Source organism: Zonotrichia leucophrys, chromosome 2, assembly GCF_028769735.1.
Source record: "Zonotrichia leucophrys gambelii isolate GWCS_2022_RI chromosome 2, RI_Zleu_2.0, whole genome shotgun sequence".
Lineage (NCBI taxonomy): Eukaryota > Metazoa > Chordata > Aves > Passeriformes > Passerellidae > Zonotrichia > Zonotrichia leucophrys.
The window spans coordinates 8,497,876-8,513,796 of record NC_088171.1 but is presented as its reverse complement, the minus strand read 5'-3'; the positions used below and the strand labels follow the sequence as shown (position 1 = coordinate 8,513,796).

Sequence of the window (15,921 nt, the reverse complement as noted above, 5' to 3'; positions counted from 1 at the left end):
GCTCAGGTTGTGCACTGAGAGGCAGCCACAGCTGTAGGCAGCAAGCACACACATTATCCCACTCCAAACCCATTTCAAATGACACACACACACGCAGGGAAAAGCTTCCAACAATGGGGCACCCCAACGTGTCATTTCCCAGAGTGGCTTTTTCTGCACAGAGAAAGTTTTAAGAGTAAAAAAAAATCCAACCCTATCATTTTGCCTTTCTTCAGCTGAGTTCTCATCAAATTCTGCCTCTGTAATAACCTCCTTATGTAGCACATTCCAGGAGAGTGCTTTGCAAACTGTGTGAGTTTATTGAGAGTCAAAGTCATTTTTCCTCCTGCCAGTCTAGTCAGGATGGCTGTATCATTTCACAGCTACAGCAGTGAAAGAGAAAAATAAGTGAGAAGAAAGGTGCTACTTACTGTAATCATCTATCTTGATTTCCATGTATTCTACCTTAGGCATTTGCCTGTCATTTACAGCCAGCTGCACATTTTCATTTACCTCCAGCTCAAAAATTTCTGAAAGAAGAACAAGACAAGATCAAAAAAAATTGGCACAGTTTGTGAAAATGCATTTTAGCATTTTATAGTCACCTTGATATACACAAAACAAGCTTCCTTACAAATGGATTTCCTTCTAGTCCTCACAGAAGTCTAATTCACTTAAATCTTTGAAACCCTTCCCAAGTTCTGCATTAGCAAAAAGCTGTAGTCCTGAAATCAGAGACATTCAGCTGATTTGCAGGAGATGGGGAGGTGACCTGGGACACTACCATGGGTCCCAGTCAGACATCCACCCATCATGCCAAGATAGATCTCAAGTGAAGAGGTCCTCAAGGGTGTATCCAAATTATAGATAATAAATAGGAAGGGGAGGAGACTATGGAGGGCTTCAGCCAAAGTTGTGCTGCTGCGCAAGATAAAATCCATGGGAGGGAAAGCCATGGGGGCAGGAGAGTGGACAAAGCCCATACAAACCCGTAACATCAGGTTTTGCAGCAGTCTTGACTTTTGGAGTGTTTAAAAAAATTTACATTTTGCTTCTGTGTCTGACCCAAGTACTTCTAGGTCTGATATAGAGGATTCCTTCCTCCTTCCTGGAATTTAACTTTTATCCTCTCATCCTGGCCATGTGCTCTACCTGCTGAACCTCTTCTAGAAAGAGCAGCCCCTTCCAGCAGCAGAAAGAAGAAATCCTTCCCAGCTGGCAGAGAAAGGTCTCCTCTTTAGGGGACACCTCAGGCTGTGTGTCTTACATGGTGGGAAATGTGTGGGTAAAGGTTCTGAGCCCCATGGAGAGGGGATTCAAGGGCTGGGGTGAGGGAATCCTGGTCTAGGCACTGCTCATTCCCCTGGCATCAGTCTGGGTGTGAACCAGGGGGATCCAGGGCATTATCTCTGCCAATGAACCCAGGAGGGTGAGATTTCACATCCCATTTGTGTGTCCCTGACTGCAACTTCCCTTTTGAGACACTCTGATGAATTTATATGTAAAATAAATTAATTGTTATATAATGTAATATATAACAATATAATATAAATTCATTATAAAAATAAATTGTTATTTGAGCTCCTCAAATAACAATTCTGGTACCTGCTCATCCTGCTCTCACTGGCCAGGCAGACAAACTCTTGCCCTTCCCAGTTAATATATTTCAGAGATCTTTCAGCAGTAGTTATTGCTTCAGTGACTATTCACCCTGCTTCTGCAAAGCCTGGCCCTTTATCAAAGCCACAGCCCCCACAAAAGTAGCAGAGCAACAGCCTATTACGTTTAGTTAAATATTAAGATTCTCATTTAATTATGGCATACACAAGTAGCTTTATCAGCAGAAAGGGGCTTGTCACGTAGGGGAATTTAGTCAAGCCCTTTTATTTGTTCATATAATTACATTCACAGAAAGCCAGGAAGACTGGGGAGGAAATAAAAAGATTGGCATATCTCCTAAAGGACTTTCCTTTTTGCTTTAGGACCACAGGGAGCTTGAGTCTGTGGAGTACAAATGGTCATTGCTTAATTAAATGTAAGCATTCTCTAATATTCAGTGCAACTCACTATTATCAGATTATTGCAGAATACAGAGGCAGACTCCCTTTTATAGAGTAATGGGTTCATATTAAATAAGTAAATTCAGTAACATGCAACTGTCAGTTGCCCTTTATTCAAAAGCAAAAAAATGAGGGGGAAAAAGGAAAATAATCAGGGGAATGGTAATTGTATGCAGAAAATCATGAATTTCAGTAGAGGATGTGTTCTGCACATGAGTAGACTGAGTTCTCTGTGTAATAGATACTACTCATATGCATCTGTCAAAATAAAACTAGTCCTGGTGTGTTTTGGTTTAGTTTTTAAAGCTCTTCATTTACTGTTTCTGTTTTATATTTTCTGTCATTTTATTCACCTAAAAGTATTTTATAAATCTGTACAGGAGGGTATGAAACCACTCATGAGAGCCCTATCCCATGCTGGTAGAGCCACTCAGACACCTCCATGTCTACGGTAAAATTCAGGTGTTTTATTAAAAGTGGGGGAGAAAAAAACTGACTTTGGAGCCGCAAGAGGGTGAAGAAACTCTCCTGTCTGAAGGGCCCTGTGGGCATCAGCTGGGCTGCTCTGGGGTTATCCTTGGAGAGGGCACTGCCAAACTCAGGCTCTGCTAGGATGAAGAAGGACCTGACAGTCCCTTTTGCCAAAAGCCTTTCCTGTGACTCTCACTGCCTTCAGTGGGAAATGAAGCAGGTCAGCATTTCACAGTAAATCTTTAGTATATAAACCAAATTTCTTGGTTTGCTCATTCTGTTTTTCTTTTGAGACAAGAGCAGTGAGGTGCTGTAAATCCAGATAAGTAAAACTTTTACTTGATAAACTGGTATTGACTGTGTATAAAGCAGATAGAAATAAACTAAAGGTGTTGCTTAATATTTGGGTAAAATCAGGGCCTGAAGTCCTTAACTGCAGTTAAGGCTGGGTTAAATTCTTTGATAAAATGAAAGATGATGTTCTCCCATCAAAATGATGGGAGCAGATAAATCAAGTTTCACGTGAGACAATGCCACACTCTGTCAGAGTGGAACCCCAGAATCTCCATGGATTTTTGGACTCTGCATTGCCAGTCTGCTAATGGTTATAGAGAGTGCCAAGTATTTTGAGGGATGAAACCTGTTTTTGGAATAATTCCAGCTTTGCACTGATGTAGATGCAAATCATTAGCATGACAAAGCTTTGCCAAACAATAAGTGCTACAATCTCCATGGACAGATCTGGGAACCAGGCAGAGGCACCACTTGTGGGGCTCCCTCCTCTGCATTATCTTTGATAATTCATATCAGAGTGATTTTATTAAAACCAGAGATTAGACTAAATATTTCTTATATTTATCTTATCTTATTTCTTATATATGGGATGCAAAACAAAATCAGAGGAAGACTAACAAAAAGAGAGATTTGAATTGTGCATTTTTTTGAGACAGAGGATAAACATGCCCCAACCAGTCTTTTCACCCCAAACAGCAGCTATTGTGATGGCAGTACAACAGCTCTGCAAGTCCCCCTAAACTTGCATTTAGGCAGAGTCTGGGGTCCCAAGGAGTGTGAGTTTAGCAAAGAGCAGCCACATCTCAGTGTCCTGCCTGGCTGCTTTTCTCTGAAGAGTTGCAAAGCTCAAGCCCATCCTTACTCTGTGCATCTGTTGTGTTGTGAACCGTCACCATCGGGACACGGGGACCTGTGAAAGGAAGAGAAAAGAACTTGGTTAAATTTCTGTCAAAACACACACACACACACGTGAACCTGGGTTTGAATTCCGTGGAGCTGAAGGCTCTTGGGACTCGCTTTTCATGCAAGAGTAATCTGAAAAGCAAATCACACTGGTGTTAGAAAGAGTTTATGACTAGATGACAGTACTGTAGACTCAAAGACATGTGAGGTTTCAAAGCTCTTTCCCAACAGACCACTAAATGCATCTTTCCCTAATTTGTAAACATTATAATTAGCACAAACACAATTAAATCACTTGCCTTTAAAATTATTCTAATGACACCCAAACATCACAGCACAAAGCATTTACATTTTGTATGCTATGGATAAATATTGCTGTTTTGCATATTATTTTCTCTTAATGAATTAAACACCAGCTTGGGTCTCACACTAAAAAGGGCCACATATTCTTTCTTAAAATGCAACATTTGGGTATTGAAATCAGTCAGTGTTATACAAAGAGGATTATCATTACTATGCAGTGTACAAGAGTGAACCACACAATTCCCTGCCACAGGATGCTGCAGCACTCAGGATGCCTCAGTTTTAACCACAGGATGCTGCAGGGTGCTTTAGTCCTTAGCACAGTGATCTGGGCTCACAACAAGAAAGACATTGAGGTGTCTTTCTGAACACCTTCTTGTTCAGAAAACCATCAGGTGAGTGATTGATAGAAAAATGGGATGGTACATGAGATCAACTCATATTATGGTTGTCAGCTTCTCTCTTATTTCAGTTGTCATTTGGTGACTGCTCTTGGACACAGGACACTGGGCCAAGGTGGGCTGACCCAGGACAGACACTCACATGTTGCTCCCATGCCTGTTTGTGGGTCTGACAATACTGCTCAGGATGGTGAAAGTGGCCCTGCAGTGATGAAACAGTGAATTCTGCACCCCAGAGACAGTGGATATCTCACTATCCTCCCCTTTCCCCACAATGTAACGTGGTACAACAGCAGCAGGTGTGAGCAGCTGGGGGAAAGTGTGTGTGCCCAGCAGAGATCCCAGCAGCAGGGCCAGGAGGTTCCCATGCTGTGCTTGTGGGAAGATCACAGAACCAGAGACCCATGGAATCACCTAGGTTGGAAAACACCTCTGAGATGATTGAGTCCAACCATTAACCCAGCACTGCCAAACCCACTAAACCACGTCCCTCAGTGCCACGTTTACTTGTCTTTTAAATACCTCCAGGAGTGGTGGCTCTGTCAATTCCCTGGCCTGTTCCAATGTTTGGGAAATCTTTTGGAATAGCAATTTTTCCTAATATCCAATCTAAACCTCCTCTGGTGAAACTTGAGGCCAGTTCCTCTTGCACTATCACTATTCTTTGGGAGGAGAGATCAACCCCCCTGGCTGCGCCCTCCTTTCAGGAGATTTAGAGTGATAAGATCTCCGTGAGTTTCTTCCTCTCCTAAACACCCCCAGCTCCCTCTGCTGCTCCTCACAGGACCTGTGCTCCAGACCCTTCCCCACCTCTGTTGCCCTTCCCTGGACAGGTCCCAGCACCTCAATGTCTTTCTTGTTGTGAGGCACCCAAAGCTGAACACTGAATATCAAAACCCCAACGTTCTTTAAGCTTTGAAAGTAAGACAGCTTTAAGAGATGATATTCCCTGAGATTTCAAGCCTTTTAGGTTGCCTTCTGAAGCTGTTCAACCTACAAATCCCAAATCCTGTGGGATCATCACTTGTGCAATGGCAATTTGTGTAGGGCTGGCTGAGAACATTCCTCTGAAATGCTGTAACTGGGAGTGTTCACACAAATGGCAACAAAAGCAGGTTCCTGTGAGCCATTCACATTGCTTTGGTGCATGAAATAAGTTCTTGAGAGCAAGAAAAGCTTTAAGGTGCTGTAATTGTGTCAGTGGTTTTCCCTGTGCTGCCGCATCCCATTGCAGGCAGTGTTTCATCCAGGCTTTACCTATACAGAGAAAAGGCAGAAAATTATTTTATTTATAATTAACCTGACTAATATGGCAACCTGATTTTATTTCCTTTAAATCAAGAATCTCCTCCTGTGACAATCCAACTCTTTTGTTAGCACCATCTTTTAGAATGCAGGAAGGTGAATTATAATGCACTAAGGAAAACAGGTTTGCTCAAAAGGATTTAGCTGAATTTACCTTTCTCCTACTGATATACATTGATATGCTGACCATATTTATTTGTACATCTGCCCTGCTTTTTCCCTGCAGTCCCAGAAGCCAGACTGCTGGAAAAGCAGTGAAACCTAATAAACATAAGCATGATAAAATCATCACTGAAAATAAAAGGAATCCTCCCAAATGGCTTCAGTTGGAGCTAGAGCAGTCCTTTAATTAACACCAAAATGCCAACAAAAAGAAGGGGATAAAGAGAGAAATACAATGCATAGAATCCTTTTATTTTCTATTATATTTTTCCTTTTTTGTTGTTGGCACTGAAAGAGCTATGGTGAGAAACTATTAAATAAAGAGAAATTCTAGTGTGTAGTTTAGGAAGTTACATGTATTATATATATTGTGTTAGTCTCTCTACTAACTACTGCTACTGTTACTGTGCCATCTCCCCAAATCAATGTTCTTAAGCAAAGTCCTATATAAAGATATTCAGTTTGAGATAATATGAAATTTAAAAAACTAAATAAAAATTAACAAGTGTTTTTGGCAAAGTAGATTTTTAAATTGCCTGATTTTTGTTTTTTAAAAAGCAAGCTAAAATAATAAAGACAGGAAACTACAGAGTAGAATCATCTCTGTGAAAAGGATTAGTCTTAATATTAAATATTCTCAGTGATAACACTCCAACTAGAGAATGCAATTCACTTGTGAGTGGGCTGAAAGTCATCAAGAAGAAAAAGTAAATTTTTTTTAGGAATGACATAAATTGCTTATTTCAATTGAGGTTTTTAAAGTAAAACAACCCAGTTACATGCTAAACTGTATCTTTTAATGCACACACATCAGAAGTCTTTCAGCACTCACAAGCTGAGTGCCTAATGCCTGACAGGGACAGAAAGAATTCCTTGAAAGGAGAATTGTATATTCATTAACTACTTCCCCAGCTTTATTTTTAAACCTGTGTTGGTGTGACAGTCCCATTACACATGCCATCTGCTAAATGCCATCCACTGTCATGTGTGGATCTGAGAGGGAAACCTAATTTGTTCAATGAGCTGCTGGGAGCTGACAGAAGCAGGGTGAGGACATCCCCTGCTCTGTCTCCTTCCTCCAGAGCCCATCCAGAGGGGCTTTGATGGGGACTCCTGAGCCCCAGCACTTTCTGCTGCTTCTGCTCTTTGGTCTGCACTGATGATCCATCCCCCTGTGTCCTCCTGCCCTCCTCAGGAACCTTGTGACTGCTCTGCCTCTTGCTCACAGGGGTCCTGAGAGCATGGGAGTGCTGGGATCCTTGAAGGGTAAAACTCACTGGCGCTCCTTGAAGCATAAAACACAAAGATCTCCCTCCACTTTAAGAAAGTAAAGCAGATACTGAGCTGTCAGGACCCAGGACATCCCTCTGGCTGTCCAGGATGGCCAAGACCCCTGCCAGGGGTCTCAGAGACCCTGGCACAGAGCTCAAAACACCTGTGGGTTTGATTATGACCTGTGGAGCAAATTACCAACCTTATATGAAGATCAGCAAGCCACAACAGTTTAGGCAGAATATTAGTGAAGTTATCACAGGGTGGAAAAGTAGATTTGGGTGATAGGTTTTGGAAAGTAATTGTAAACATTGTACAAGTAGTTTTTAGTATAAAGAGATAACACTACCCTAGGGGCAGGCAGAGTGCCTGGACTGTCCTGCTGGATGGACCTTGGCAGGGCAGGAGAAAGTATTTTATAGCTAAGGAACAACAAACAACCTCGAGATGGAGAAATGAAAAGCTCTGACTCCTTCTTCAAGCACTGGGCTGGGAAAAGAGACTTTCTAATATTTCTCTGGGTCACTGTGACCAGCTAAAGATCCCGACACTGAGCTGCATTGCCCTGATTCGCAAAGGTAAGAGAGACCCAGCTCACACCTTATAACCCCATGACTGTCCCCAAAATCATGGGCAGGGCACTTTCTGCATGCCGTGGTGAAGATGATGCTGCTGGATTTCTTGCCCCAGAGGGGTGGCTACAAGTAGGGCTGTGACACTCCCCAAGGTGTGGGCCCTGGCACTGATGTTCCCTGACACCTCCACCAAAATTTTTAGAGGTGGCACCACACAGGCTCCTGCTGTCCCTCTCTGCATCTGTGTGAGTGGGATGGGCTGTGCTTGAATGCCATTGCAGGCTCCACTCCCCTCTCCTGCCTCCAGCATTGTACCAGCCAGCTCCAGCATCCTGACAGAAATTTGAATGATGTTTCTTTATTTACAGCTTAAGAGAAAGGAGCAAATCTATTGACAGAACTTCTATGTCCATCACACTCTGTACATCACAGATAGCTACATGGTTAATAATGCTGCACAAGACTCTAGTTACATCAATTAGATTTTCAATTAATACAGCTGAAAGTCTGGGTTTATCATAAGGCCTTTGACTTTAAAACCATCACTGTAATTATCCATGCAAGGAGTAAATTGAGCTATATTGCTGTAATGACAACAGGCGAATTTATCACCCAGGAAGGGCTACCCATCATGATCTGAACGGGCACAGAAACTCAGTGCCTCAGTAATTTGGTAAGAAAAAGCACTGGCCAGGGTTTTTCATAAATTTTTGAAGGATTTTTTATTATTATTTCTAAGAGAGTTTTGCTTAAACATGAATGGAAAGAAGCAACTCAAGATATAAGGTAAGGTACAGATTTCTAAATTAAAAATGGAAAATCATCTTACAACCTTGAAGAAAATATTTACCAGACACTTGTTTTGTAATACTTTTTATCTTCCGGAGTATTCCTGACATCTTCATGATCTGAACAACATAGGGAATTATATCAGTTAATACAACTTTAAAATTAAAGTAGTGATTATAGAAAGAATATGAAATAAAATTGAAGAAAAGTTAATCAAAATTATAGATGTGTTTAAAAAGGATAAAAAGAGGAATTGTCTTATTCTTCTCATCTATATTCTCAAAGGCTTCAATGTTGCAGATAATTTCAGACCAGAAGCTAAATTCACAGTGTGTAAACAATGAAAATTCAAATACTCTCTGCCAATGCCACCAGCATATCTCTTAAGCACTGATGAATGATTTAAAAGAGCAGCTGCAAGGGATGGGAGCTGAAAGGGTCTGGCTCTGCACAAGTGAGATAATTGGCAACAGCCATCTCTGTGTACAGATTCCAGATCTCTTTATTTGCTAATTCATGAATTATTTATATGTGCTGCATAAAGTTCATATGTTGGGGTGATGTTATCAGCCTAATAAATAAAGACATGGGGAGTTCCATGAACCACTGCTCACAATTAAAAGATTTCCCCAATTTGCAGCATTTTCCAGCTGATGCTGTGGACAGATGTTTGTGCTGTTTGCTTTGGCAACCTTGCTGACATAAACATCAAACAGATTTATGCTGCTATTCACCCTCCCCAAGGCATTTAATTTTTTAATCAAATCTTCACTTCCTCAAATGTAACTTGTCTTGTAAAATAATCAATCCTGGCTTGTTCTCAGGCAACCACTCTGATGGTGCTGCTTGTCTCTGCCCTGTGTGATACTGGTAATAAATTTCATGCTCACTTTGTGTGGAGCAGAAATAAATCTGGGTGCTCTCAGGCAGCATCAGTTAGCAGTGACTAGAGGGAAAATGAACAAGAGATTTGGTCTTAATCCCACTACCCAGAACAGACCTGATGGGTTCTTCAGAAGGTTGCTGGAATGAATAAACATGGTCAGGTCCATGGGATTTTGAGAGGTGCCTGCAAACAGCATTGGGAAGCTGGGCTGGCACTGAGCAGCCCATCCCACTCTCTGTCCTATGGACACTGAAGGACACAGAGCCTCTGGGTCTGAGAAGATCCTCCCTTGCTGCTTCAGGAAATTTTGTGTTACAAAATATTGACAAAACCCCTCTAAATATAGTTGGGTTTGTTGATGTAATTCCTGCTGGTGTCTTGCTCTTCTGGGAGAAGTTGCTTCCAGCTTGAAGATGTACTGGCTGTCACTCCTGTTTACACCTTTTTGGGGTTGTTCCAATAATCTGTTTTCTACTAATCATGAATATTTCTATTTTAGTCAGAGCAGTCATGTGTCCCCAAAAGCCCTCATCCTGTCAGATAAACTAGACTATTTGAACTCCCTTTTGTAGGACAAAGTTGCTTTTCATCTTAGTCTTTGATGCAAAGGTGTTTTACATTCAGTTCCTCCTTCCTGAATAGAAATGACCAGAACTGCAGATCATCCCTGCTGTTGAGGATGTCCTAATTGGTTTTTATAGTGAAACTGCTACTTGCTCATTCTATGGAAAATTCCTTGCCTGATCCATCCTAAAAGAGCATTCATCTTTTCCATGACCCCACAGCAGGCAGGCAGTTTGCAGACATCCAGTGGTCAGCCTTGTGTGCCCAGGCACCATCTTCTCTGCTGAGGCATTTGTAACTTTTGAGCTTCAAACATACATGAAAAATTCTTGCCCTGAGTCACCATGTGTCTAAATTTTTCTCTTTCTATTATTTATTTCTCCTAATCCACCCCTGCAAGACATCCAGCCTCTCTAGTATTTATCTCTGCCTTCTGATGATGCTTATCAGCTTTTTGTCTTAAATTCCACCAGCTTCATCCAGCTTTGGGCTCCCAGGCTGCCAGGGACCAATCTGGGTAAGGCCATTTCCCACACCAGCTCCTAATGAGCCCTGCTGCTGATCTCTAATTTGCCTCTTACTCCTCTTCATCATAATCCACTTCCTTTTGCCGGCACTTAACCTTTGCTCACAACTCTTTCACTAATCTCCCTCTTCTCCTTCTTAATTAATATCAGCCAATGAGGTGTCACACTGAGTGTTTCCTGAGCATTTCCTCCCTTCCATGAGGCTTTGGATAAGGTTTTCAGAAGCATAATGCAATAATGCACGTGGATGGATCTGAAGAGGAACATGGCAAACATGCAAACTCCAGGGCATGGAGCAGGTGTCGCTGTAGTGACAAGATCAGCTGTGAAAAGGAGATAGATTAGGAGAATTTTTTTGCAGAGTTCATGAGCTTGACAGTGTCCCACTGGAGCTGCAAGTACCAGAGGGAGGAGGGAAAAACTCCAGTCCAAATGGGGGTACCTGACTTCCCAAAATCCCAGGCTATTTTGACCAGTATGCTGGTCCAAGCTATGGAATCTGAACAGAAAAATCCCCACACTCAACTCCCTCTTTTTTCCAGTTTCTGTTCTATTTGAATACCTCAGTTTAACCTCTTTCAAGTCAGTTTTAATCCAGGCTTCTGCAAACTCTGGAAAGAGATGAAACAAAAAGTTTGCACTTGTCCCTATTTTTAAAGTCTAGGCTTCTTATTGGATTAGCACATGCTCGTCCCTTCCAATCCAAACCATCCCCTGATTCTATGATATTCAAGGAAAGAAAGATAATTCTTTATAATTTCTGCATGACAGAAATTGCTCTGTCTCAGTGCCATTTACACCTCATTAATAGACTGAATAAAACCCCATTTAATATTTTCTGTTTATTTCATTAAAAACCTACTATAAATTGATTTAAATAATCTTAATTTATTCTTTTCCAAAAGTAAAATTCTCTTGCAACAAAATAATGGCTTCCTAGCTAATTAAGTAACAACTGGTGCTGGATATTAACTTAAAAAACACCACCAACAACCCATCAATACCATTGCTTCACATTGTCTGGTTATTAAGCTGTTTTCCTCTCATGAGTTCTCAGGTTTTAATACACCTTTAATGTACTGATTGCATTAATAAAGGGCTTAGCAACTACCATGCAAACAGCAAACAAAAGCCAGCAATAAACCTTACAGCTGGTCCAGCTGGCAACCAAGGTGAAAGAAGCAGTTTTCCTCAGAGGAAACATTAAATCTTGTGGTATGGTAACATCTGTACTACCCAGTGCAGAATAATGAGTTCATCCAAGGTTGCTCATATAGCTGGAAATAACGCACATGCACCCTGGTCTTGACATGCAGGAGGCTTCTGCCTGATTTGTGAGGCTTCATTATTTGGAGCATCAGAGGAAGCCTGTTGTCATGGTCATTTATCTCCTGCCAGTGGAGCTCAGATAAAATTTTATATGTGCAGAATGACCAAGTGACAAGAGCCCTGGCTGGGAGCAGATGATAGATCACCTTCCTCTGGGCAATGCCAGGCAGCTCATATTTACAAGCAAGAGTCAAAATGAAAACAGGGTGAAAACATTTAAAAGCAAAGAACACAGAGTGCTTTGCAGGATAGGGCCATTTCAAAGAGGAGAGGAGTTTCTCTTTAATTCCACATTATTTTTTCAGGCACTGAAAATCACAGACATTTTCTATTCATTTTCTTGTTAAATATTCATGCATATTAGTTTGGGTTCTTTTTCACCTGTTTTTATGTCACTGAGTGTTTATGGGGAGTCTACAACACATTAAAGATGTATAAGACTAGAGTGTAATCGTTTATAACATAAATGAGAGATCTGCTTAAAGGAAGAAGAAATGTTCCGGAATATCCACAAAAGTCACCATTTTAATTTATCTAAGACTATAAAAATAACTGAAGCCATCACTTTAATTAGTCTCAAACTGTAGTCATAACTGTATTGTTAACAAGAGTTAGAAAAGAAGTTCTCATCCAACTCCCAAACCAAGAATACCATCCTCTCTTTTCCTGCAGAAAAACCTCTGGTGGTACCTTCTGTTTGTGCCAAAGGGGGTTTTTCATGCCAGCCTGCTGTTGTGCAGTTGTACAGCATGTGGGGGAGTGAGAATGAGCATCCCCCACCCTGCCTTCACCCACAGGATCTGTGACCCATGAACCTCACACAAAGGGCTCGAGGAGCCAGAGCCAACCTCGGCTGTTAAGTAAGAAAAGGAGTCAAGTGAATGCAAATGTGAATTATATAGTAATTATAATATAAATAGGGCCCAGAGATTAAGCCTGGGCATGCTTTCAAACAGCAGAAACTAATTTAGGCTTCATAAGCCTCAGGAAAAGTTCCAGAAGGTCACAGTGTGCCTGGGAGCGCTAATTACAGCGGCCCGCCACCGTGTATACAACAACGCGGGGTGGTGGCAATCATCCTTGTGTGGGAAACCACTCTGGTCACAGCAGATAACACTCCCCCAGTCCTGGGATGTGAGCAAGCCCTGGGAATGCCCCCCAGGCCCCAGTACGCTGCTGTGCCCATTTAGCATCCTGCTGGGTGGCAACCTGCAGGCACATGGCTGGGGCAGAGCCGGTTCCTGCAGGCCCTGAGCGCATTGCAGGACATTCAGCTGTGTGTGAACATTGCCTCTGTGTTTCTGGAGTTTTTAGACTGGTATTTTGGGTGTTTTGGGGTAGAACCCAAGCCAGGATACCTGGCTTTTTTGTTCACATAAGGATAGAACCACTTGGGTTCTACCCCAAGATAGATCTTGGGTATCTTGGGTGCCCTGCTCTAACTAGACAGAGCCCCAGAGCACACAGTGAGCACTGTCGTAGACATCTTTTATGGAAAATCCTTTCTTTAGGATTTTTCCTCCTGAGAAGCTGAAAGGCCTCAGGAATAAAATTTAGACATTGATTATCTGCTGCTGTGGAATGCAACAGGTGCATCTGGGATTGGTCTCATGTGGTTGTTTCTAATTAATGGCCAATCACAGTCAGCTGTCTCAGACTCTCTGTCCAAGCCACAAGCTTTTGTTATCATTCTTTGCTATTCTATTCTTAGCTAGCTTTCTGATGAAATATTTTCTTCTATTTTTTTAGCATAGTTTAAATGTAATATATATCATAAAATAATAAATCAAGCCTTCTGAAACATGGAGTCAGATCCTCATCTCTTCTCTCACCCCATGACCCCTGTGAACACGGTCACAGAGCACTACCTGTGTTCAGACCCCCAGAGCACACACTGGCAAATATTGGCTTTCTGCCCCTTGCTGGAGACCCAGAACCCTGCCAAGGACTGCTAAGGCTGTTCAGAAAACACAAACCCTCAAGACCTGCACATCAAGAACCAAGTAGCAAAACTTTATATTGAAGAATACTATAGCACTTGGTGAAATTTAAAAAAACATATTACATCTGGGTGGAATGAAGAAAATCATGTTTTATTTTTGAATGATATAGAATATAGATACTACTCTACTCTGGAGTGCAGCAGTAATAGGCTGTAGATATCAGGTGGTCCATAAAAATTTTCCAAATGATGCTTGGGGTGTTTCTGTGCAGGGACAGGGTTGACTTTGATGATCCTTGTGGGACCCTTCCAACTCAGGGTATTCCATGTTTCTATGATGATGAAATCCTCACTGAGGTTCCCTAAGGCATTGAATTTAGAATTGTCCATTCTCATCCCCACCTCAGCAGTTTGGTCCCATGCCAGCCTGTCCCACTCCCTTGCAAGATCAGAAATGTTCATAAAATCATCCAGTAAAGCAGCAGAACAGCTTCTGGAACTTCTGATCCCAGCAGAAAAAAAAAAAAAATCAATTCAATTTTCATTTAGTTCAGTTCCTGAGCCCACCTGAACCTGTTTGTGGCACAGGAAGCAGGTTGGTGAAAAAGCCAGAGAATGGGTCTGCCCTGACTTTGCTTTCCAGTCCTTGTGGACAGGCAGAGCTGTGCTCCTCTGAGATGTACTGAGGAAAAATACAATAAGGAGCTTAACAGGGGGTTATTGCATTTCTCAGGAGGGTGAGGTGGGGCCCAGGGAGGCACAACCAGTTGGGACAGCAGCAGAAACAACCTTCCCCTGGGTTTCCTCCTCCCAGTCACCACCTGGCAGTTATCGCTCATGGTGTCAGCAGTAAAGAAAATATTTAAAGAAGGATCTCAACCTTGCCTGAGGTCTTCAGAGCTACTAGCATGCTACATGGAGCTGTAGCCTCCCGCTGGTGCAGATCCCAGCAATAAAATCCAGGCATCAGCTTTTCACATTTGTTTAAACCTAGGTGTGCCTTCTGCACTTTTATATCCATAGGCTCTTGACTTGGTTAATAAACCCCATTTCCAGTGCTAATAGTTATTTCAGTATCCAATTAAGTCTCTCTAGATCTCAACAACTTAATTTATTATGATATTTGCCAAAGGTCACCTGCCAAGCTCTGGCCCTCCTAGCAGGACCAGCTGCACTTGGAAAACATTTGCTTGAATTCCAGTAGGAAGTGAGCCTTTCTAAGATACTTTGCCTTTACCACGATGGGCAGTTTTATGACATTTTTAGTTGACACAAATCCAGAAATCTTGCCAAGCAGCAGGCTTTCTACCTAACTAAATTTAAGTAGGGATTAAATGAAGGTATTTCCTCTCTTTGCATTTAATATTGTTTTCAGGCCCTGGAGTGAGATATTTGTACCCACAACCACAAGCTTTCCCTGGTTATCTGCCAAAGATGCTCCAAGTCACCATGGACTTGTTACCTGGGGAGGTTAAATGGGATCTTCAGCTTTTTCATCTCTCAAAAACAAGAAAAAGAGTTTCTGTTATTTTAAGTTGGGCATTATGCATAGAAAACTCTCCTAATGAAATATTACCCCAGTAGCATTTGAGAAGAAAATTGTTTCTCTGTTCAAATCTTTCTAAGAAGCTCAGTAGCTCCAAATCACCCACCAGAAGCAGCTAGCACACACATGCATGTCTGAGCACCCTCCAAGTGAAAAAAAGCCACAGGAACATAATTCCCCTTGCAGCTGCATTGGATTTCCCAGATCCTGATACACTCCTAGTGCTGTGAAAATACATAATGATGTGCGTTAAGCCAAAATGGGTTGTTACATTTTCCATATCTGCTTTTAGTGCTGCTGCAACTCAAACCCCAATCTGGTTTGAGATCCGTGCCTGTCCCTAAAGGCGCTGAGTGCTGCAATGGGGGCACGGGAGGCTGGGCTTGCTGCAGCCCTGTCCTGCAGCACACAGAGGGACACAGAGGGCTCCTCTGAGGCTGCAGCACCTGGGAGGACTGGCCCTGCACTTTTTGAGGCCTGTGGTGTAATCACAGGCTCGTTTTTGGGGTGCTGTTGAGACAAGGCGCGAACGTCTCCAGCCGTGCCTTGTTGGCTCCTCACTCCACAACCATTTAATCACTTTTACATGCTGGTCCTGTCACAGGAGTGCTCT

At 42.2% G+C, this 15,921-nt stretch overlaps 1 protein-coding gene across 5 annotated transcripts in view; it reads right to left on the bottom strand.

The window, feature by feature from the left end:
- Positions 1-15,921, bottom strand: part of DPP6 (dipeptidyl peptidase like 6) — a 571,605-nt gene that overhangs the window by 13,048 nt on the left and 542,636 nt on the right. For all 5 annotated transcript variants that reach the window (XM_064703886.1, XM_064703887.1, XM_064703884.1 and 2 more), the window contains exons 17-18: positions 3,667-3,714; positions 411-509 (exon numbers count right to left, since the gene is read on the bottom strand). In XM_064703886.1, coding sequence (XP_064559956.1) covers positions 411-509; positions 3,667-3,714 — 147 coding nt within the window. The remainder of the gene's footprint in view (positions 1-410; positions 510-3,666; positions 3,715-15,921) is intronic.